Source organism: Dipteris shenzhenensis, chromosome 21 (genome assembly GCF_047967505.1).
Source record: "Dipteris shenzhenensis isolate YYH24624 ecotype China chromosome 21, Dip_SZ_1.0, whole genome shotgun sequence".
Classification (NCBI taxonomy): Eukaryota; Viridiplantae; Streptophyta; class Polypodiopsida; order Gleicheniales; family Dipteridaceae; genus Dipteris; species Dipteris shenzhenensis.
In genome coordinates, this window is record NC_141616.1 from 39,573,930 (window position 1) to 39,599,302 (window position 25,373).

Here is a 25,373-nt window from a genome sequence, read left to right on the forward strand (position 1 = left end):
CTAAAGATTGAGAGCCAGCGGGAGGAGGAGTATGATTGTGTCCTGCAAGCCCATGTCAACCTTAGCACACAACTTATAACCCTGCATAGTGAAAGACACCTTCCACTTTCACTTCTGTCTCATGTAAAAAAAGAGTATTTGCTACGTATTTGGGGGACCTAGTTGAGGATTCATTTGTCAACATGCACAAGTCTAAAATTAATGAAACACTTGTTTAAATGGATAATTAGTAACTTGTGGCAACCTAAAGAAGTGTGCACAAGGGAATATCACACTACTTTGTGCGTGCTTACATTTGACCAAGGCTCTCAAATCCTTTCCTTATATTTTCGATCCAATCCTATGACACCTTGTTGCTACAACTTAATTATGACATAAAATGTTACAAATGTAAAATAAACTATATTGGTGTGGTGAGACATTGGCATACTTACTCATTAACTATATAATCAAGGAATCTCTTTGTTTGCTACACGAATGCATTGTTTTCAAGGACTTTATTGCTATTGCATTTAAGGCCCCCTTATTTGTAAAATTTTCACTAATATTTAATGCACCCTTTTCTTATTCAATCTGTAAACCATTTATCCAAAATTCTTTCTATGGCACCCGTCTATATTTGAAATTGTGAAAAAAATTGAAATTAAATGTGTCCTATTAAACTCACATGATAGTCATATGTATTATTGAGTGACTCCCTGAGCGCAAATGAGTGACACTTTGTGATTGTAGCTATCATAATTGGTCATGTAGTCTATGGTGGACCCTCCCGGGTTGCTATAATTCTTGTATTATAAAGTTCTCCATGCAACCTATAATTGTATATCTAGCAACAAAAAAATGAAAAGAAGGGCAATGTTGCTTAAGGAGATTAGCAAACTCAAAAAGAGAGGATTTAGTACACTAAGTAAGCATTATGTAGTTCTCTATGCAATCCATAACCGTAGAACTCGCACCCCCCCCCTCTCCCCATTTCAAGGAAATGCATGCTAAAGTGTAAGATTTCATAACATCATATAAGTGACACAATTAGTGGATATTACTATGTGAACTCATTTCATTGTCGAAAAATTTATCCTTGTGGGTTAAAATGAATGCAATGCCACAATGGTGAAAGTTTCCTTGAAGTGATAAATATTTGCAATTATTGTCATTAACATTTACAATTTTCATTGAGAGAGCCATCATCTCCTAGTAAAAAAATTTCTTATCAGGGGCAAAGTGACACAAAGTTGTGACATTATTTTAAAAAATGAAAAACTTTTACATTATTGTCTATGATAGATTAGTATATGGTGATAAGTTTTGGGATTTTCAACATGTTTTCATTTTAAACAAATAATATGGTTCTTTGGCATCTCTCTCTCTCTCTCTCTCTCTCTCTCTCTCCCAACAAGCAAAAACATTGGTAACTTTCATCATGTCATAATTTTTAAAAATAACATGGTTACTCTCTCTCTCTTCTAAGGTCCTTCCTAGGTAGGCATTGCTAAGTTGTTCGCCTGCTGGTTTTATCTATCAAGATACCCATCCATTTTTACGGGCATTCCAAGATAGCTATGCTAAAATCTTGTTTTAAATCTCAATTTGATCAAGAGCCTTTGATGAAGCAGTCGAGGATGAGCTTGTTGACGTGTTCGGGGCATTGCTCCTGCATGAAGTGTGAGCCTTCTTCTATCCACTTTGATTCCAGCTTCGGAACGTCGGTCTTCATCATGCTCGTGGCTTGCTTTAAATAGGGAATGAACATAGCATAGTCACGTCCTCCAAGCACTAGCAGCACTGGAGCCTAGATGGTGTAATCTTCCGTCGCGTCCAGTTCCCTCGACTGTAACTGCTTTTATAGATCTGCAAAATAGCAAACTCCTGGCATGTAGCTTATGCCTTGAAGAGCAAATAGTCTTCGAAACAAGTCCAAGCACACCATAATTCAAGAGAAAAACCCCATGTATGGATGCAAAGGTGAAAGCCCTTGCATTGACGAAGGTACTTAAGAACTCAATCACATATATCGAGACATTGTGAAACATAACACTTTGGGCTACGATACCTTCTTGTGTGCAGATAGGCGACTTCAATCGGATAGCGGAATCCAAAATGCTGATAGAGTGAGATAAAATGACATAATTATGACATAAAATGTTACAAATGTAAAATAAACTATATTGGTGTGGTGAGACATTGGCATACTTACTCATTAACTATATAATCAAGGAATCTCTTTGTTTGCTACACGAATGCATTCTTTTCAAGGACTTTATTGCTATTGCATTTAAGGCTTCCTTATTTGTAAAATTTTCACTAATATTTAATGCACCCTTTTCTTATTCAATCTCTAAACCATTTATCCAAAATTCTTTTTATGGCACCCATCTATATTTGAAATTGTGAAAAAATTTGAAATTAAATATGTCCTATTAAACTCACATGATAGTCATATGTATTATTGAGTGACTCCCTAAGCACAAATCAGTGACACTTTGTGATTAACACTTATTTCATTAATTTTGGACTCATATGTCTACTTTTGGACTATTCCTTAAAATCCTTCCCAAATGAAAAGTTTACTTTATGAAACTGTCATTCGAGAATCAAAAGTTTACTTTTTGGCACTGTCATTTTCACATAATACATTTCAAAATATCTCTCTACAATGTTGTACAAATAATGCAAAAACTACTATTAAATCCTAAATTTGTATTTCTTGTTTATAAGAATCATATTCTTAAAATAAAAAATCTGAGTTATTAGTTTAAATCCATGAAAAACCATGCTATTGAGGATTCACAACATTTTAAAAATGTATACATAAGAGACCTGTAAGACTCTTTTTACTTTCAATGCAGAAAACTATAACACTCTTGAATATTCAAGAAATTAAAAGGTTTATATAGACATGGGACATGATGGAAGCCTCTTTTGTACTCCAAAAAATACAATAGCTATGCTTGCAATTTTACATTATCATATCATAAGTTTTACAATAAATATTGCTCTGGATGAGTCTTTGTACAAAGGATCTCCTATGGCCTTTTCAATAATTTAATTTTTCCTTTACAATGAGTTTAGTACAAATGGGCGATCCAAACATTTGCTTGTTTGGATGTCCTTTTCTATCATGATCACAGAAATGAACGATCCAAAGATTTGCTTGTTCAGAATGTCCTTTCTATTGTCACTTGTCGCTTGGGTGCCATCTTCATTCACTCTCATCTGACTACCACCACCACCTTCACTCTTTCTCGATATTTGAATGGTGTTATCATGGGCATTCTTCATTTGCACTATCTCCTTCTACTTTCTCCTAGGCGACCATCTTTATGAACTCTGTAATGTGCGTAATAATTGGTTGCGATAAGTTTATTTTGTCTTCTACATCATACCCCATGTGCTTCTTTGTTTTCTTTGACCTTGATTTCCAGGATACTATGACTGTCTCTGTGGAAAGTCTTGAAATTGCATCATGGTTTGGGACCCATTCCCTTTTCAGACAACTACTATACAATGTATTGTTATCTTGGTTCTCCTTCCTACCCCTTGGCTCATACCATACCGTTGTAAATGTTGTAGCTCTCCCCCGGTCATCCGTGCTCATGTCAACTACTTTCGCAACCCAAAACTTCACGTTCTTATGTTCATCATCCGACGGTCGAATTGCAACAAAACAATGGACATCTATGTCTATTTGTGGCATAAACTCTCTCTTCTTAGGTCCACAATATGGATGTGGGAGTAACGATTCAAACTCATTTTCAAAGAGACCACATGCTGGACGCAAGTGCTGGACGCAAGTCATTACCAACATTTGGCCAAAATAAAGGCTGTTCTGCCTTAATATCATCTTCTCGCATTTTTGCAAGGTCCTTTATCAATTGGTAGGTCTTGCTAATTACAACAGTAGTGTGTTCCTTCCAAGAGGGCTTCCAATCAGGAAATCTCCGGAGCATTTCCTCTTTGTATGTAATAAAAGCTTTTAAGCCTTCTATTTCACCTTTGGATTTCTCGCTGAATTCTTTTATAGGAGCCCGTGTTGGATGCATTTCTTTGCTCGGGATTGAAGTTAAGAGAGAGTAAGGTTCTTTAGGTTCCCATTTTGTATCAAGAGAATAGTGTTGCCATTGCATCACTGGTTTTTCATCCTTTAAGAAAAAGCGAAAATAGTGTGGAGCGCTATGACCTATCAGGGCATCACCACCTTTTTGTATGAAAGGTAGAATAAAGCTCTTCCAATCATACATCCTCTCAACCATTGAGCATATTGTTCCTTCCTTACAGCCACCAACTTGCCTCCCACATTTTCTTATCAAGTCATCCATCGTCTCCATGTCCTTGTGTTTTAGTTCTCTTGAAACCGTGCTAAATACTTGATCGATATCCTCATGTGTGTGCCCAACCAACAAAAACCCAACTTCAATCTCATTGAAGATTCTATGAGCGATTGGAATTGATCAAAATGCAAAGAAGAGTACATTCTTATTCTCTCGTCTGCAATTGTCTGCTTGTACTCTCAAAGTTGCTAGTAGGCGACCTTTTTATGCATGTACATTGTGAATTGCCTTCATAACGGATGTTACAACTTGATTGCTATCATGTAGATGCAAGGAATCAATCCATATGTTTGTAAAAACTTAAATTTGTGCACTAACACTCCACATAGATGTGTTTTTAAAAAGTATTTTCCTTGTAGCTTAGATGGAGTGTTAACGAATCGAGGTAATGTTGTTGTATTTTGATCCATACCATCTACAATAATGCACATGTACTCATTTGGGTGAGAAATAGCTTGCTCCTTCCAAAATGCATATTTTATTCTAGAATGTCGAACAAGTCCATGATGAAATTCTCTCTTTTTTTTGTAAGCTTCTTTTTGTTATGGAGATGTTGCACTCTCAAGTGCTCGCTTTAGATCATCACAATCGTTGCACTTTGACATTTTTTGCCTCTTTGGGATTTTAACATGTCCAAAGCTTTTTTTCCAAAGAGTATACAAAGTATGAAAAGATGCCGGTGCATGCCCTCTTTGCCTCTGTGTTTCTCTAATAGAGTTAAATACTTCTTTTTTTATCAAACCTATCGGAAGATGCATTTTTGATAGATGGGGTTGCGGTAAAGCATTTTCATAAATGTAATCTTTCAAAATTGCTGTTGCCACAACCATTGAGGCTCTTGTTTTGGGCCTTCTGATGTTTCCATGAATGTTAAATTTAACTCCATACTTTGCTTTATTAGCCAAATTCCAATATGTGCCATGTGATAATCCTGTAATAATGCGATATGCATTATTGCAAATACTTTTTCCATTTATAAGAGGCCTTATCTGTTGTCCTGAACTTCGCCTTCTCTTATTATTTACAAGAAAGCAAGACAATCTCGTGAGTAGGTATTCATTTCTTCTGCTTCCTTTCCTTTGCCAGACATGTTCTCTACAACCCTTGATGTCATGTAAGTTAATGGATCGCATACATATACACTTACAGCATGTAGATCGCATTGCTTTTAGCATAACATCTTCATTCATTACTCTTATTCTCTTTGGTTGCTTTTCTGGATTTGCCTGGACTCGTTGTCTTTTCATGCAATCTGTATGTCCGTTTTGGGACCTTCTGTACATTCTTATTTGGATTTGTGTAGTTCTCCTTGTAAGATTTATTTGTCACGTTGTTTTCATGAGATGTTGCATCCTTGATCTTATCACTTTGACGGTCAAATACTGAATATTCCTTTGTTGATGTCATCCTTGCTTTTGATACATTCGTCAAACCATTTGTAACATTAACTATTTCACAATCAAAGTCAAATACCGAATAGTCCTTTGTTGATCTCATCCCTACTTTTGATACAATCGTAGAACCACTTGTCACAATGGCATTAGGGTGTCTAGAATGATCTTCAAACTCATTTATTCCTGAGAGAACATCACTCATTGATGCACTTTCTATGGATTTCATAACTCCATAGTCAGTCATGATAGAGTGTCTAGAATGATCTTCAAACTAATCTATTCCTGAGAGAACATCACTCATTGATGCACTTTCTATGGATTTCATAATTCCATAGTCTTGAAACTCCTCTACTCCAGAGAGAACATCACTCATTATACTATCGTGCATGATTTCCATAATTCCATAGCTACTTGGTTTGACTCCAAGAACTTTATCAGTATCCATGAAGCCATCCATGCTTGAAAATATATCACTTTTGACATCTTTGCCCAAGTTCTCAATGTGCATGAACTCATCCACCCTGGATAAGGCATTACTTGTGAAATGTTTTTCTTTCTCGGTACCAATGAACTCATCGACTTCTGATAAGACATCAGTGCTATAGTTGAGTGCATTGGAATCATCCATCTTTGAAGGAATGATCTTCAAACTCATCTATTCCTGAGAGAACATCACTCATTGATGCACTTTCTATGGATTTCATAACTCCATAGTCAGTCATGATAGAGTGTCTAGAATGATCTTCAAACTAATCTATTCCTGAGAGAACATCACTCATTGATGCACTTTCTATGGATTTCATAATTCCATAGTCTTGAAACTCCTCTACTCCAGAGAGAACATCACTCATTATACTATCGTGCATGATTTCCATAATTCCATAGTTACTTGGTTTGACTCCAAGAACTTTATCAGTATTTATGAAGCCATCCATGCTTGAAAATATATCACTTTTGACATCTTTGCCCAAGTTCTCAATGTGCATGAACTCATCCACCCCGGATAAGGCATTACTTGTGAAATATTTTTCTTTCTCGGTACCAATGAACTCATCGACTTCTGATAAGACATCAGTGCTATAGTTGAGTGCATTGGAATCCTCCATCTCTGAAGGAATAGAGCTTGGTACATTGACATATTCTTTCAATTCTTTGATGTTGTAGTATACATTATGTTTATCATTAAAAACCACATGCCGAGTCTTTCCAATCTTTAAAAATTGCATGCTCCATCTCAAATCCTTACCTACCTCATAGTAGGGACCATCCAATGACATTGAGTTATCATCCATACCATCATCAGTAACTTTCTGAATTCTCATCTGTGCAAATGTCCAGTGTTCCACTTGTTCAAATCCCAAGACTTGACCTTCTGCTACATTCTTATTTGCAAATGATAACATTTGTAAAATATCTCCCACTCTAAAATCCAAAGATATGCACTTTGTATTCCTGATGACATGTGTTGGATAAGTCTCATCTCTGTCCCATGCAATAAATGCTTCGTTGGAAATATTATAGGGCATAACCTCTCCAAGGATTTCCATATCCCCACACTTATGCTTTAGCTCAACATGTGCACTAAGAATCCTTGATACGATAACCGCCACCTTATCTTCGCCAAGTCTTCTAAAGTGACAAATAGAATTTGGATCACTTTCATGGATTGTAGCAAATGCAACTACTTCTCTTTTGCAACATAGAATTACCTCCATCCCCGGAATAAATTTTGTAGCCATCTCCTTTGTGAGTTTCCTTTGCAAACAAGCTGTAACAACCATTATAAAGAACATTAGTCTCTTCTCAATAATCTACTTTATTAATTATTTAAAAATCTAGATCTTGTTTAAAAATTTAATCAAACCCTAAACCCTAAACCCTAAATCCTAACCCCTAATCCCTAAACCCTAATTTGACCCTTGCAACCATAAACCCTAATTCCTAAACCCTAAACCCTAAATCTTAAACCTTAACCCCTAATTTCTAAACCCTAAATTCTATACCCTAATCCCTAATTCCTAAACCCTTAAACCCTAAGCCCTAGATCCTAAACCCTAATTCTTAAACCTAAATCCTAAACCCCTAAATCCTAATCTGTAAACCCTAACCCCTAATCCCTAATCCAGAAATCCTAATCCCAAAACTCTAATTCCTAAACCCTAACCCTTAAACCCTAAACCCTAACACCTAAACCTAAACTCGTAAACCCTTATCCTTAAACCCTAACTCATAATCCCTAATCCCTAAACAGTAAATGTTAATCTTGACTCTCTAAACCCTCAACCCTAACCAATAAAAACCTTAAACCCTAAACCCTAAACCCTAACTCGTAAACCCTAAACCTAACCCCCAAACCCTAAACCCTAAACCCTAACCCCTAAACCCTAAACAATAAACCCTACCCCCTAAACCCTAAACCCAAACCACCAAACCCTAAACCCTAACCCCCAAACCCTGAACCCTAAATCCTAACCCTCAAACCCTAAACCCTAAACCCTAAACCCTAACTCCCAAACCTTAAACCCTAAACCCTACCTCCTAAACCCTAAATCCAAACCACTAAATCCTAAACCCTAACTCATAAACCCTAAACCCTAACCCTAACTCACAAACCCTAAACCCTACCTCACAAACCCTAAACCCTAACTCATAAACCCTAACCCTAACTCATAAACCCTAAACCCTACCTCACAAACCCTAAACCCTAAACCCTAACTCACTAAACCCCAAACCCTAAACCCAAACCACCAAATCCTAAACCTTAAATCCTATGAGTGTTTTCAGTAATATCATTTATTTAAGTAATAGTTTTAATTAAAATTCATAAGTAGTAGTGGAATTGATAGTAGGAATGTGGGAATGGGAGTGGGAGTTGGGAGGGTGGTAGTGGGAGAAAGGGAGAGTGGGAGTGTGGAGAAAGGGAGTGTGGGAGGGTGGTAGTGGGAGAAAGGGAGAGTGGGAGAGGGAGTGGGAATGGGGGCGGTGGGGGTGGGGGTGGGAGGATGGGAGTGGGAGTGGGAGAGGGAGTGGGAATGGGGTAGGTGGGAGTGGGGGTGGGAGAATGGGAGTGGGAGTGGGAGAAGGAGTGGGAATGGGGGAGGTGGGGGTGGGGTGAGGGTGGGAGGATGGGAGTGGGAGTGGGAGGGGTCGGGAGTGGGAGTGGGAGGATGGGAGTGGGAATGGGGGAGGTGGGGGTGGGAGTGGGAGGGGTGGGAGGATGGGAGTGGGAGAGGGAGTGGGAATGGGGGAGGTGGGGGTGGAAGTGGGAGGGGTGGGGTGGGAGGATGGGAGAGGGAGTGGGAATGGGGGAGGTGGCGGTGGGAGAATGGGCGTGGGAGTGGGAGAGGGAGTGGGAGGATGGGAGTGGGAGGGGTGGGGTGGGAGGATAGGGGTGGGAGAATGGGAGTGGGAGTGGGAATGAGAGTGGGAATGGGGGGGGGAGGGGTGGGGGTGGGAGGATGGGAGTGGGAGTGAGAGGTGGAGGTGGGAGGATGGGAGTGGGTGGGAGAATGGGAGTGGGAGTGGGAGTGGGAGAGGGAGTGGGAATGGGGGAGGTGGGGGTGGGGTGAGGGTGGGAGGATGGGAGTGGGAGTGGGAGGGGTGGGGTGGGGTGGGAGGATGGGAGTGGGAGAGGGAGTAGGAATGGGGAAGGTGGGAGAATGGGCGTGGGTGTGGGAGTGGGAGAGGGAGTGGGAATGGGGGAGGTGGGGTGGGAGGATGGGGGTGGGAGTGGGAATGGGGTGGGAGGATGGGAGTGGGTGGGAGAGGGAGAGAAGATAATCTAATGGAGAGGCCAATGGGAGAGGAGATAATGATATAGAAGGACCAATGAGAGAGAAGCACTTAAAACCCTAGTTTTTCTTATATATACTCTCCTCCTCTTAGTGTTTCTCTCATTTCAACAAGGAAGAGCAAGAGGAGAAGCAAAAAGAGGAGGAAGAGCAAAAGCAAGCACAAGCATAGATCTCAACTTTTTTCCAGGTATTTTTTAAATTTGTATTCTTTGAAATTTTATTATAGAGAGAGAACTTAGAGAGGGAGAAAAGTGAAGGAAAGACTTTTAGAGAGAGATTATAAGAGAGAGAGTCTTGCTGCCTCGGCAGCAAAAGAGAGAGAGGGGGAGAAAGAGAGAGGGAGAGAGAGGAGAGACTTTTAGAGAGAGAGAGAGAAAGAGAGAGGAGAGAGATTTAGAGAGAGAGAGAGGGTGAGAGGTAAAAGAGAGAGAGAGGGGAGGGCCGTGCGAGAGGAGAGAGAGAGAGAGGGGGCCCGCGAGAGGAGAGAGAGAGAGGGAGGGAGGGAGAGATTCGCGAGACAGAGAGAGGGAGAGAGAGACTGCACGAGAGGAGAGAGATATGAGAGAGAGATAGAGGGAGAGAGAGCAGTAGAGGGCTGCAGGAGATGGGAGAGACAAGAGGGAGAGAGAGACGAGAGAGAGAAAGGGAGAGAGGGAAAGGAGAGGGAGGGGGAGAGAGAGAGAAAGAAGTGCCGAGAGAAAAGAGAGAGAGAGAGAGAAAGGAGTGCCGAGAGGGAGAGAGAGAGACCGCGAGAGAGAGAGGGGGAGAGAGAGAGAGGGGGGAAGGCGCAACGCAAAGGAGAGAGAGAGAGAGTGGGAAGGGAGAGAGAGGGAGGGAGAGAGTGGGGCACACTGCCGCGGCAGCGCGCGAGAGAGAGGGGGGAGAGAGAGAGTGGGGAGAGAGAGAGAGGGGGGGAGGCGCAGCGCGAGGGGGGGGAGAGAGAGTGTGGGGAGGGAGAGAGGGGCGCGCTGCCACAATAGCGCGCAAGAGAGAGAGGGGAGGGTGAGAGAGAATCGGGAGAGAGAGAGGGAGGGAGGGAGGCACAGCGCGAGGGGGGAGGGAGAGAGAGGGAGGGAGAGAGGGGCGCACTGCCACGACAACACACGAGAGAGAGAGGGGGGAGAGAGAGTGGGGAGAGAGAGAGGGGGGAGGCACAGCGCAAGGGGGGGGAGAGAGAGAGTGGGGAGGGAGAGAGGGGCACGCTGCCGTGGCAGGGCACGAGAGAGAGGGGGAGAGAGAGAGAGAGTGGGGAGAGAGAGAGAGGGGGGGAGGCGCAGCGTGAGGGGAGAGAGGGAGAGAGAGGGAGGGAGAGAGGGGTGCGCTGCCGCATCAGCACACAAGAGAGAGAGGGGGGAGAGAGAGAGTGGGGAGAGAGAGAGAGGGGGGAGGCATAGCGCGAGGGGGGGAGAGAGAGAGAGAGTGGGGAGGGAGAGAGAGGGAGGGAGAGGGGTGCAGTGCCGCAGCAGTGCGCGAGAGAGAGAGGGGGGAGGCGCAGCGCGAGGGGGGGAGAGAGAGAGGGGGAGGGAGAGAGGGGTGCGCTGTCGCGCTGCTACGGTAGCACGCGAGAGAGAGAGGGGGGGAGAGAGAGAGTGGGGAGAGAGAGAGGGGGGGGAGGGAGAGAGTGGGGAGGGAGAGAGGGGCGTGCAAGGGGGGGAGGGAGAGAGTGGGGAGGGAGAGAGGGGCGTGCTGCGGCAGCGCACGAGAGAGAGAGGGGGGGAGAGAGAGAGTGGGGAGAGAGAGAGAGGGGGGGAGGCACAACGCGAGGGGGGGAGAGAGAGAGGGGGAGGGAGAGAGGGGTGCGCTACCACGGCAACGCGCGAGAGAGAAAGAGGGGGGAGAGAGAGTGGGGAGAGAGAGAGAGGGGGGAGGCGCAACGCAAGGGGGGGAGGGAGAGAGGGGCACGCTGTCGCGGCAGCACGTGAGAGAGAGAGGGGAGAGAGAGAGAGTGGGGAGAGAGAGAGAGGGGGGGAGGTGCAGCGCGAGGGGGGGGAGGGAGAGAGGGGGAGAGAGAGAGAAGGGGGAGAGAGAGAGTGGGGAGAGAGAGAGAGGGGGGAGGCACAGTGCGAAGGAGAGAGAGAGAGAGAGAGAGAGAGAGAGAGAGAGAGAGAGAGAGAGTGGGGAGGGAGAGAGAGGGAGGGAGAGAGAGAGGGGCGCGCTACCATGGCAATGCAAGAGAGAGAGAGAGAGAGAGAGAGAGAGAGAGAGAGAGAGAGAGAGGGGAGAGAGAGAGAGAGAGAGAGAGAGAGAGAGAGTGGGAGGGAGAGAGAGGGGCATGGGCACCGCGAGAGAGGGAGTGGGAGAGAGAGGAGAGAAAGAGTAGGAGAGCGAGAGAGAGTGGGAGGGAGAGAGAGGGGTGCACTGCCACGGCAGCGAGAGAGAGAGAGAGAGAGAGAGAGAGAGAGAGAGAGAGAGAGAGAGAGAGGAGTGGGAGAGAGAGTAGAGAAAGATAGAGTGGGAGAGAGTAGGAGAGCGAGAGAGAAGAGAGAGAGGCACAACGTGCAAGTGAGAGAGAGAGAAAAAGAGAGGAGAGAGTGGGAGAGAGAGAGAGAGAGAGAGAGAGAGAGAGAGAGAGAGGAAATGAAGAGGAGGGGAGAGAGTAAATAAAGATGAGAGGAAACATATACTAGAGGGGAGAGGAAATAAAAAGGAGAGGAAAGAGAGAGAGAGAGAGAGAGAGAGAAGAGAAAAAGAGAGGGAGAGGAGAGACGAGAGAGAGAGAAACGTACTAGAGTGAGAGAGAGAGAGAGAGAGACAAGAAGAAGAGAGAAGCGTACTAGCGTGAGAGAGAGAGAAGAAGAAGAGAGGAGATGAGAGATATTGACGAGAGATGAAAATTTAGAGAGGGAGGGCGCAAGAGAAAGTACGATCAGAGATAGAAAATCTTACCAATGAGGAGGAGAAATGAGTGGGTGACGATCAAGGAGAGATAAAGGAGAGATGTTTTGATGGAAGAATTTGGGAGCTATGATCAATGAGGCATATTAGAGGAGATTGGTGTGTGATTTAGTCGAAACTTAAACAAACAAAACTATAAACCTTAGTGTTTGAAAAGAGAAATGTGTGGAAACTTGAATTTTAAATTTCTCGCCTTTTTTTAAACTATGAATCCTTGTGTTTGAAAAGATAAACGTGTGGAATCTTGAAAATTGTGATAAAAGACAACCTTGTGTTTGAAAAGACAAACGTGTGGAAACTTGAAAAGTGTGAAAAGACAAACGTGTGCGAAAAGGAAAACTTGTGGAAACTTGAATTTTAAATTTTTCTTTTTTTTTAAATTTAAAATGAGTTTCACTTCCATTTTCAATTTACTAGTTTAATTTCTCAATTAAATTTTTTGAAATATAGTTTACAAAAATGCATTTTGTGTTGGAATATAGAAAGTATAATTTTAATTTTATTACATTTTTAAAAAATTTAAAAGTAGTTTAACTTACATTCATTATTATTACTTTAATTTATTTCTTTTTAGGGAGAATTGTAGGTAGATATTAAATTTTTAATTTTAAGTTTTATTTTCTTAATTTTACATTATTTTTTCATAAACTTTAAGTTAAATTGAATTTATCTATATTTCAAATTTTGTGATTTCAAAATTTTAAGTCTTATTTTCTTAATTTTACGTTATTTTTTCATAAACTTTAAGTTAAATTGAATTTATTTATATTTCAAATTTGTGATTTCAAACTAATAAGAATTTACTTTGTCAAAGTTTAAACTTCTTATGATTGTGAGTTTTAAATTCTTATTAGTTTTAAGTTAAATTAATTTGAATTAAAAAAGAGTTTGGGAGTTTGGGTTTAAGGTTTGTCGATGAGGGTTTAGGGTTTCGGAGTCAGGGCTTAGGGTTTGGGGTTAGGGGTTAGGGGTTTACGGTTTAGGGTTTGGGTTTGGGGTTAGTGTTTAGGGCGTTAGTATTTGGGGGTTAGGGGTTAGGGTTTAGGGTTCAAGTTTTGGGATTAAGGGTTTAGGGATTAGGGTTTAGGATTTAGGGATTAGGGTTTAGGGTTTGGGGGTTTGGGTTTAGGGTTTAGGGTTTTGAGGTTTGGGTTTAGGGTTTAGGATTTAGGATTTAGGGTTTTGAGGTTTGGGTTTAGGGTTTAGGGTTTGGGGGTTAGGTTTTAGGGTTTTAAGGTTTAGGGGTTAGGGTTTAGGGTTTGGGAGTTTAGAGTTTAGGGTTTGGGGACCTGGGTTTAGGGTTTAGGGTTTGGGTTTAGGGTTCAGGATTTGGGGTTAGGTTTTAAGATTTGAGGGTTTGGGTTTCGCGTTTAGGGTTTAGGGTTTGGAGTCAAATTAAATTTGTAGTTTTTATTATTTAAATTCAAATTTATTAAGAGTTTAACTTCTTATTAATGTGAATGTTCAATTCTTATGAGTTGTAAGTAAATTAGTTTTTGAAAATATAAATTTTATATTTTTTAAACTCGCAACCTGAGTATATTAAAAAGAATAATCGAAAAAAGATTATTTCTTGCTTTTAATTCGCAAGCTAAGCATATTAAAAAGAACAATGGAAAATAAATTATTTCTTGCTTTTCTTCGCTTCGACGGTTGGTGTAGTCTAGATTAGCATAGATTAGTTTGTCCTTAGAGGAGAGAACTCCAAAAAAACCAATCAAAGCCATGCTCAAAATTTCCCGACTAGTTCTTAATCGGAGCCAGTCCATTCGTTCACATTCGGTTTCACACTCACAACAACCCTACCATTTAAGCAATGATCAAGGTTTTTAAACTTTCAAGATGATTGAAAGTTGTATCAGTGGACATGACAGATTACAGTTGAATCACTTAAGGGACTAGACAAAGTAGATTATATTTATACTAGTTGTGGGAGTTGACAAAGCATTTTACACTTATATCACTTGTGGGAGTTGACAGAGCATTTTGCACTTATATCTAACAGACTTCAAATTTGTATTTGATTGTACTTTATTTCATTTTACACTATCCACGAGTTCATTGTAAATCCTTATTTTTTTTCACATTTATGCATGTGTCTAAGCCTTGTAAAGTCTTTTAGGCTATTCCCAAAGCATGAAATTGACACTTATACGATTGGGAAGAATAAAAACTTGAGGTGTATTAATGGGATTTATTGTACTTTTGATTTATCAAAGTAATTGTAGTTTGTTAAAGTATCTAAAATTTTTATTGTGCTTTAATATAGGATGGATCTTGAGGCAACAGGATTTGTCAATGGTATGACACTGAAATACAATGGAAGAATTTATGCCCCAAAGGACTTCACAAACTGGACCGTTGTTGACACAACAAAGAAAGCATGGTTCTTGGTATTAAGTAAAGGAAATCTCATTCTAGTGATGACAAAGAGAGAGTTGGAGAAAGATGAGTGGGCATCAAATGTATCTTTCTCAAAGAGCAATTTGATTCAAGGGGGCATCTTACTAGGAATAAAAAGTGAAAAAGATAGCAGTACAATGATGATTTACACAAAGTCAAGAATGAGCAACAGATTGTTTCTTCTTTCTAAGAAAGATGCAATGCACTTTGTGATGCCGCCGCCAAAAGCACCTAGATTTCTTGAATTAGTTCCTGCATTGGAGATCCTCCAACATGTGTGGGAGGAATTTCCCATTGAGGAAGCAAGAAAAATGCAGTCAAAGATTATCCTTGAATACTTTCAGGGTGTCATTGAACAAGGTTCAACTTCATTGGAGGGACCTAAGGTGCAAGAATCCACACATGAGAAAGGAAGTGATGAGACACGCCATATAGACCTGGTTCATGGTAATACAAATGAGAGAGGAACTAGAGTGGATGAGATAGAACACATTGTAGCATTGGATGAGGGTCTTGTACACGTGGATGCTTACAAGGGATCTACATCTGAGACAGGAATTGAATTGGTGGAGATAGGACATGCATCAGATGATACAGGACATGCACATGCATCTCAGATAGAAATTGAATTGAGTGAGACACGACATGCATTAGATAAGATAGGACATGCACAAACATCTCTTGTTCATGGTATTACTCACTTAGATGGTGTAACTCATGAAGTTGATGGAATAACAGAACAAGTGAAGCCCTTAAGTATACCTGAAGTTGAGGCAATAGAAGAAGAAGTAGGGTGATCTAAAGCGGTTCACATAGAGCCCCTAAAGAATAAACCCCGACGTCAAATGCAGAAGGCAAGTACTTCACGAGCTACAGTTCCAAGTCCTATAACTCGAAAAAGAGGTAGTTCATATACAAAGAAAGGGCAAAGAAGAGAAGAGGAAGAACATGAAGAGGATGCGGAGGGTCTTGAAATGGAGTCAGATTTAGAAGCAGAAATGTTATCAATGAAGAACCTAAATCTTTGCTTGAATGAGGTTGTGACAGATGAGGATCCAGGATATATATGGGGCCAGAAGACTCAAGTTATACATGCTTCAACGGTGGTCGAAGCAAGCGTCTTCACCAATAGCAGGACCTTAGATATTGTCTATGCTGAAAAGATTTTTCAGGCTTTGATTGATGGAAAAAAACCAGTTGTTTCTAATTTGGTACTCCGTCCAAGAGCATTTTGGCCAGTCAGAGGAGATTATAGTCAATCCATCAATTTCTCTCAGCCTATAGATTTTGAGATGTAATTCACTAAGTTCCTCGGAAAACAAGTTCCCTCACTTCAAGAAGGACAGAGTTCAATGAATGATCCAGAACAACATATAAAGGATGCCAAGAGAAATTTCTTAGCTCATTGCACATTTGAGGCAATAGATGGTCAGCACTATGCGTATGCTTGTAATGAGTGCTCTAGAGAGGCATACAACAAAGGAGAAATTACTTATCAAACCTTCACGAGTGTGCCTCAATTTCACTACTATTCTGCATGCATTTGTATCTTCAAGAATGAGAAAAAATATTTGATTGAGTCGGAAAGACTTAATCATGACATTTATGCACTACGAAAAATCACCTCCACTTCAGAGATGTTGCTCAAAGCTAGGACCATATGGAGAACTTTTCATTCTCCTGTGACCACTCTCAAAAGAACTGCAACTAAAGTGGAAACGGATAATCTTGTTGACTTCTACACATGCTTGAGTGCCATTGTACCAAGGGGAAAGCAGGAAAGAGCAGAGGTGATTACAAGCTTTAAGACATAAGGGATAGGTATCAAGACTACACAAGCATACTTTTTCGTAGTGATGAAGTTTTTCATCAGATCAAAGACGTGTGTCTTGCATGTGAAAAGGGAGATGTCACATATGAGGCTCCATCATTGATTAAAGACAGGGCAAAGAAGATTGAGAAAAAAGAGATGACAGCTCGGATGTGGAGGCCTCTAAGAAACTTACCAGACAAATACGCAAGTGTTGCTGCAGAGAAATTAATGTCCAAAGAATGGTGTTTTGGCAAAAAGGATAAAGATCATTGCATGGAAGATTGCATCATCCAACAGGTCAAGCGTGATGCAGTAAAGAGTGCAATTGAATATTTGTTGGCAGAAAAAAATATTCCAATTAGCGAATGTAAAATTGATCATAGCATTGTGAGGCAGATGGCATCAGCTTTACCATCGGCTAAACAGAAGGCTTGGGTGCATAAATGGGTGAAGGTAGAAGATGATGGATCTAAAATTACTCCTTCTATGACAAGTGACATTCCGGAAAATGTGTATGCATATGCACAAAAAATCATCAATAAGCACACTCTCAGAAAAGAAAAAACTTTGAACAAGGGCTTTTTTTTCATACATGAAATCATTTCAGAGTCTGGAAAGAGTGTTGAGTGCAAGGGAGTTTCATTGAATGATTTTTTGTCCGACGACACTGCTTGGGAGAGGCCTCAGCTTTTCTTTGTCTATGAAATATCACCGGATGACATTCGTCAACTCCTTGACAGAATATTACATACCACCATTTGTAGAGTGGGACTATGTAACATAGTCATATTTGCTGATAAAGATGACAAGGAAAAAATGTATGCTACCCTAGAAAAACAATATGGCAATGAGCTTAACATTTACAATGGTATATACTCAAGAAAAAGGGACAAGAGAGAATGCGGTCTCAAGATACAGAGTCTTGAAACCTTTTTCTTGTGCATGAAGAGCCCTTACAATGATGACTCCTTACAGAACAACATAAGAGGGAATGCAAAGAGATTGCAATTACTGTTGGAAGAGCATGAAGCTCCAAGTCCCCTCCATCGCAACGCAAATCACTATGAAAGGCTAGCAAAAAGTGCTGATCTTTTAATTAGTATGATGGAATTTTTGCTGCCGTCCGGATGGGAAGTCACATTGTGTCAAATGGGACATTTGTTTGAAGCTCTTATCAGAAAAGGACACCATGTAAATATTATTGAGAGCCCTACTTGCTTGGAATACCTTGATACCATGGCTTCTCTCACAATAAAGTATGATAAGAAAGGTCCGATCTCACATGAAGAGGATGCTGACATAGAGATGGTCATGTATGACGAGAGCAAGAAAGATGATGAAAATGCTGAAAGCTTTGGATATGATAGTGAGGACACCAGCAATAGTAAGGAAGCTGAAGAAGATGGATATGACACTGACCTTGCCTCAGAAGGTTACATAAAAAGACCACGAAGATATCTAGAGGTATGAAAACTTATGTTTAATTTTCTTTATTCATTCAAAGGCATTTTTAAATTTATAATTAATTTAAAAATTTGAATCTCATAAATATTTTATCCTTTTATAGGAGAAGGGAAAGGAGGAGGATGAGGAGGACATAGCTGGAGTAGAGAATATAGAAAGCTCATCTCAAGAAAGCAAAGCTGCTCTAGCTATCCATTGGATGACTATAGAAAATAATCATACCTTGCAGCAAATGGAGAAGTCTCTTGCATCTCTCCTTGCTCCTTAGTCAGCAACCCATTGTTTGAGACTATCGATTCCAAACTCCATGTCTCCGGCGATGCCAAGGACATCCATGGTGGGTGGAGAGATGATAAATTAAGAGTGATAAACGAAGAATGTGCTTGTAGAAGGACTAGGATGGACGAAAGAAGGGAGTCTAATTATACTATTCTTGTCTTCAATCACTTTATTTCATAGATTTAAACCGATTCAAAATCTATCATCTCATGTGTCTCTCGCATTTATGGTCTTTTATTTTTTACTTCACTCAATGAACAACTGACCTCTCTAAATTTATTAAATCGGTTTTACTTTTTTGAAAGTCTAATTTATTATATACAATAAATATCTTATGATGAGAATCTAATAATTATATCATTCTTATGTTCCATCACTTTATTTTATAGATTTTAATGTACTCAAAATCTATCATCTCACATGTCTCGCATTATGGTCTTGCATCAGCAAGTCTAACTTATATTATATTAAAAAAATATCTCATGATGAGATTCTAATAATTATATCATTCTTGTGTTCCATCATTTTATTTTATAGATTTCAATGTACTGATCACTGGCTTACATGTCTCAAATGTCTCGCATTACGGTCTTGCATCCCATCATTTTACTTTATAGATTTCAATGTACTCACTATCTTACATGTCTCACATGTCTCGCATTACAGTCTTGCATCTGTTACTTCAGATAATCTAGTCATCTCAGCCTCTACCAATTCTTTATTCTAAATCTTTCATCCTACATTATGAGTCTGCAGTTCTATAAATCCCCTAGTAGTCGTTCGTCTTCTATATCTCACCTGCAGCAAACACTTCTTTCACTTTGCTCTTCTTACCTTACTTCTCTCCTTAAGCTTGCTCCTTCCATCTTGTCTGCAGCCTAACCTCCTCTTCTCAAGCATACTCCTTTCATCTTGCCTTACCTCCTCTAGTTACCTTCCTCACTCTCGTTACCTTCCTCCTCTTGTTCGTCTTCTATATCTCACCTGCAGCAAACACTTCTTCCACTTTGCTCTTCTTACCTTACTCCTCTCCTCAAGCTTGCTCCTTCCATCTTGCCCGCATCCTTACCTCCTCTTCTCAAGCATACTCCTTTCATCTTGCCTTACCTCCTCTAGTTACCTTCCTCCTCTCGTTTTTATGGATCTTTTTAAGGTAATCGATTCTGTCGAGCAAGCCATTAGCAGCATCAAAGTATGGATTGCCGAGAACCAAGGAAAGAGAGAGGAGAGAAAGCAAAATCCAGCTCCATTAATCCAGTACGAGAAGGATGACTTTGCTTGTCAGAAGGGCTTAGAGAAGGAAGAGAAAAGAAAAATAAGTATGGCTACTACTGAAATAGATAAATTGCAGTCATATAGGAGAGAGCTGATAGACTTTCAAAGTGAGATATCTTCACGTGTGGCTCGTGGGTGCGTACATATTATGAGCGGAAACCCTTGAGCGGATTATCCGAGCAACACTCAATGGAGTTATACTTGAATGAATGTTTTTTTATGGAATATCTTTTTTTAAAAACCTCAATCTCGACAGCGCTCATATTAACTGCATGCATGTACCAAGGTACAAAGAGCCAAAGACATATACCCTTGGTTTGAATGCTCTCATGATGCAGTTGTGTGTATTATATTTGCACATTCATTGTATTTTCTATAAGCCTCAACATGCCAACAAAATTAGGACTAGTGGCATTGTTCACTTTTAAGTAGATATGCTTATTAATACCTCCCCTCAAGCTTGTGAGATTGCCAACAATTATTTGTTTTTAGTCTTTCGAAACTCAATAGAGGGACGGATATATATTTTAACAATCAAAGATGTAATCTATGAATTCACCTAAAAATTCAAACCTAAAAATTACAACTTGCCATACATTTCCAAAACAACTATGACATGTTCATATTATTAGGTCAAAGAACATTAAAATCACATGATTCAGAAGCCATAATCTATCAATCCATAAGAAGTTAAGGTTTGCATAAGAAGGTAATGGCTATCCATCCATAAGAAACCAGGTCTACATGAGATGATAATGAAAACATGAGAAATTAAGTTTTGCATCAATCCATAAAAAGCCAGGACATGCTCTCTAGACCTCATCAGCCAAGTGATCTATGTAGTCTAGACGTCCATGATGCCTCTCCACCAACTCATAATCGAATGTGCTATCTCCTGCCATTTGGGTAGCCACATCTTCTGCATAGCAAGGCAGAACACTAAGCTCAATTAGTCAGTATCTAACCATGCTTAAATTATACACATAGATCAAATAAATTACTCACTAATCAAGAGGTGCATCAAAGTCATAGTCTGTCTCCTCATCATCTATCATGAGGACTGCTTGATTCACACTTGAAGGCCCTGCCTCTGTGAAGTTGTCTCTAAGCATGCCTTCTAAGTATCCTGTGCAAATCTCTTTGTCATTGTCCACTGCCATGCATGGACGTCCTGAGTGAATTGCTGCTTTCATCCCAGGTGCTGTACCTGCACCAAGCTCAAGCACAGAGCCTCCAATCGGACACAACAACTCCATGAACATCAACATCATGGAGCTACTCTTCTCCAACCCACCACGCCACTGTCCACCCTTTCCCTCTTTTATGCACCGTACACTTGAAGGCAAGTAATGAGTGATGAAATAATTGTCCATGCACACCTTAAGGGATTGGGAAACTTTATTTGCCCTATCAAGATAGTGATGTGCCTTCTTGCCAATCCTAGAGAACAATAGGATTTGAAAGGCAGTAATCTACATGAAACATAGATTGAAAAAGTTAATGGAGAATACTAAAATACGAACAAACAAGAACATGACAATCATGTAAATAGCCAAATGACATACCTTGACACCAAAGCCAACATTATCCGCAACATCAATGCAATCTCCCGTCTCCATGATCCATCTACATGTACTAACTATAAGATACCAATAGCTGAATGCAATTCACATAAACAGACATTATCAACTGTGATATATTGCTCACCTAGAAGAAACCTCTAGTCTCATTTGTCTTGCCAAACGCTCAACGAATGAAGTGGATATAGGTGAACACATCACCAATGTCCATCCATAATCATCCATCACAGATGAAGCAATAGCAAGTGAGCATGAGATATGCTCCTCATTTAGAATGTTCCATCCAGGGATTCCACCCTTGATTCCACTCACTATAGATCCTGTAGGAAGGTCAATCAAGCAAAAATCCACACTCCATGCAGCATTTTTTCCATTGCGTGACTTCTTCATGCCACCAAGTTCATGGTAAAAATTTCTTATGATTTGAAAAGCCCCATCGTACTTGTATTGCTTAACTTCTTTTCCAAGTGATACATAATCATACTCCCAAACTTTGTAGTTTTCTTGTGAGATACGAGTTGCAAATGATGAGAAAGTGGACAAAGGAACATAAACCATATCCGTATTACACACTTTCTTACTAAGAAGAGACTCCTCCTTTCGTGGATCATTGTCTACAATAACAAAGAACCGTAAATTAAATTTGTAGGAAGCTTCTAATCACTTTGAAACATGAAAGAAAGAGTTATAAGAAAATAGACCTGTGTTAGAAGTGCCCGTTGGTTTAGGTCTTCCACCACGTTTGTTATTTGGAGTCACATGACTTGCCTTTTGCTTTTCTACTATTGCTTTTTGCTCCTCTTCAAGCCTCTTCTTTTGTGCCTCATCCATGTTGCCCGACGAACCCGAGTTTGACTTGCACTCACCTTTTAAATGGCGATCATAAGTTTCCTTCTCTTCCTCGATACATGTTCCAGCCTTCATCTCGATCCACCAAGGGCAGTGCTTCCTTTCCCACTCCGTAAGCAATATATGACCATCCTTATGCTTATTCTCTCTAAAAATATGAGAGGTGTACATGCAATAAGTAGCAGGTGCAAGCATAGTCCAAGCCTTGCAAATGGATGGTACCACCTTAAGACTCTTATTTGCAGCCAGATAATGGAGATACCTAAATGATTTTTAGGATAATATAAGAGAATGCAAGGTATTACAAAGATATCTTTCCATTGAAAACGAAAGCCAAAACGCACCTGTAAACCAATCGTCTGCTGGCATTTGTAAGATCAACTTGCTTGGATGGAACAACAGCAACTGTCATCAATGAAGCTAAAGGCTCAAACAAAAAAGGCCTGTGTCTCACTATAATGCCATCAAAGTATTCCAGAATAGAAGGACTGTCTGGAAGTGTAGCTGCACCCTCAATGCTTGATGATTTCATCACTTGGTCAAGCAATCGCCCAGCATCTGCCAACACATGGTCCATCCATACTTCTTTTGCAAGCCAAGGTATGAAACCATGGTCAGTCATAGGCATCCCATAACTCTCCTTTAGATTGTCATCTGCACCAAGAAGAGAAAGAATAGATAGTTGCTTTGCCTTGGAACAGGTTGCAATTGATACTTGGTAAAGCTTCTCCAAAGTGATCTTCATTGATGTATCCTCAAATGGTAAATTCCAAAGGATATTAAACCACTCCTTGCCATGGGAAGGATTGACTATTGAAAGCATCTGCCAAATAGTAAAGTTTTAGAAGAGACTTTGATACACACAACAAACCATATATTAAGGTTTTCAAAGTACAAACTAAAAATTTGCAAGTTGTAACTATAGATTTATAATTTTCAAATCATATATTATGGTTTATGAGTTGTAAAATTAGAATTTGAAAACTATAAATTCAAATTTGCAAACTATAAATTCAAATATCTGAGATATAAAACGTAGAATTTTGTGGACTACAAATTCAAATTTGTGATCTATAAATACAAAATTTGGTAAATTGAAAACTTACCTGTGTAATTTTTCTTCGATATGTTGCTCCCACAGTCTTCTTAATCTCATGAATCTTGGACTCTCTCTCATCCTTTGGCATGGAAGAATGCAATTTCTTGCATTGAGCCTCAAAATCTGATTTCCATTTCCCCTTTCAACATAAACAGATAATCTCATCATAATGTTATTGGAACACAAAGCAAAATATATAAACTAAAGAACTAATACTTACAACAAATACCATCCTCCCAAGAATAGTTTGGGTGAGGGGATACCACACCCTTCGTCCACTTCCAACCTCTTTTTGTCTTGCCAACTCAATAGCTTTTTTCTCCTCCTCACTAAAATCCTGAGTAAAATATTGAGCATCACAGGATACGAGTGTGCTTGTGTGGTACAAATAATCCTTGAGATTAGTAACAACAATTGCATCTTCATTAAGCCTGCAACCATTGACTTAAATGGATCAAAATTGGTTTCATTTACAAGCACTTACCATCTCAAGGATTATTCAAATAATCCAACCCTCTTGCGCAATATAGTAAACATAAACAACAAAGCTTACAAGTTAAATCTTTGTAGAGCAGCAACAAGCTTAAGCTCATCCTTTGCTTCCGGTTCAATAATTTGAGCTTGCACTCTAATGTGTCTAGACTTGATATTTGTGTAAAGCTCTTCTATGCTTTCCATCCAAGATGCCGTACGATGATTTCCTTCCCACACGAAGAACATTTTGTTTGATAGAAAGCTCCATGGTGTGCCAATTATCTCTGATTCAAACTCATCATTAACTAAGCTCCAATTCTTGTCCCAACGTTCTCTTGTGACATCATCAACATCCTTGGAAGACCCATCAGGCATTTTGATAGATAGAATAAAAGATCCTTTGGTCGGAATGTATCCCTCTGTTTCAAATGCTCTTTTCAAAATGGTCAAATCATTCCTAATTTGACGCACAACTGGGTTTATGAGACAACGACACAAGGGAATTCGAGGAGGTGGAATTTCTTTAGTTACTGTAAGAAGCTCTAAAATATCTGCACCTGAAGGTCTCTCAACACACTCTGGAATGATATCCTCCACATCATCTTTAACTCCTACTTTGTTGGATGGATCATCTATAGTTTTATCCTTGTTGTCCCCAGGATCCTCAATATCATTTTCAATGTCAACTTGCTCAAGCTCCTTCAGTTCATTCTTGACCTCTGACTCTTGCTTCTTCCTTTTACCACCTTTTCTTGTGATAGGACTAGACACATCACGCTTCTTTCTCTACACGTTCGAAGAACTCAATTACAAGATTTGCAAAAATGCAAAGGTGAAATGCAACTAGAAAAAGAAAAAGAAACCAAACTTACTGGAGGCATTTGTTGCACAACTTTCAATAAGCTCACCTGCACAAGAAGAAAAACAAATAAATGACATAGTGAAACCATCTTTGAAATGATTAAATGAAAAATGACAGAGTGTAACCATCTTTCAAATGATTAAATAAAAATGCCATTCATAGTTTTGCCAAAGGAAACTTCTTTTAAATGATTGAAAAAAATGGAGTTCCTCAATACATTATTCTGATAACAAAATGCAAGTTAAGAATAAACATTTCGTGTTATGGGTGAGGCTCCCTTCAACTATAACTAGCACTGTGTGAAGAAGACAAGATCATACTTTCGCTGGCGAAACCATAGCCGAGAATAATCGAGAAGTATTTGAATAACGTGGGGAGCATAAATTACCAAGTACTCCATCTACAACATTCGACATTCTCTCCAAAGTATTTGAACCTTATCAAGGTTTTGCCTCCTAACACCCCCTTCAAACCAAAGATAGGGATAATAGCAACATACTGTCCAAATGACTCTACCCCAAACAAACCAATGAATGCTCACAACAAATAGCTTCATAAAACAAAGTCTAAGTATAGGTTCAAAACGGGTGAACACTCAAAGAAATTTATCTCACAAAACATGGGGATTAAGAGTCTTGTATTGTATCACAGTTGCAAAACAAATCCCTAGATCACTCGTTGGTCCGTCAGCAATCCGAGTGCGGCCCAAGAATGCCGAGAGAGCGATTCGAAGAGTAGATGTAGGGAAAGGAGGGCGCAGGCAGAGAAAACATGGGGGGAGAGAGCGGGGCAGCGACAAGGTGGTGCTTGGGGAGGGGGGAGGGGCAGGAGGAAGAGAGGATAGGAGCAACGCATGCGCTAAAA

General features: G+C 40.2%; 1 protein-coding gene across 1 annotated transcript; it reads right to left on the bottom strand.

Annotated features, from left to right (window-relative positions):
• On the bottom strand, nucleotides 1-24,847 carry LOC147888846 (uncharacterized). The gene is made up of 4 exons (XM_087392377.1): nucleotides 24,830-24,847; nucleotides 23,727-24,433; nucleotides 23,541-23,604; nucleotides 1-81 (listed from the first exon to the last, which is right to left on the bottom strand). The coding sequence occupies exons 1-4, from the start codon at nucleotides 24,845-24,847 to the stop codon at nucleotides 1-3; spliced, it is 870 nt and encodes a 289-aa protein (XP_087248503.1).
• Between the last annotated feature and the right edge of the window lie 526 nt (nucleotides 24,848-25,373).

What these genes read in the sequence shown, in the direction of transcription:
- LOC147888846 (XM_087392377.1), bottom strand. An exon ending in GCTCTACAAAGATTTAACTT is followed by an intron (nt 23,605 to 23,726) that starts GTAAGCTTTGTT and finishes CAATGGTTGCAG; the next exon opens with GCTTAATGAAGATGCAATTG. An exon ending in TGTACCACACAAGCACACTC is followed by an intron (nt 82 to 23,540) that starts GTATCCTGTGAT and finishes TTCACTATGCAG; the next exon opens with GGTTATAAGTTGTGTGCTAA.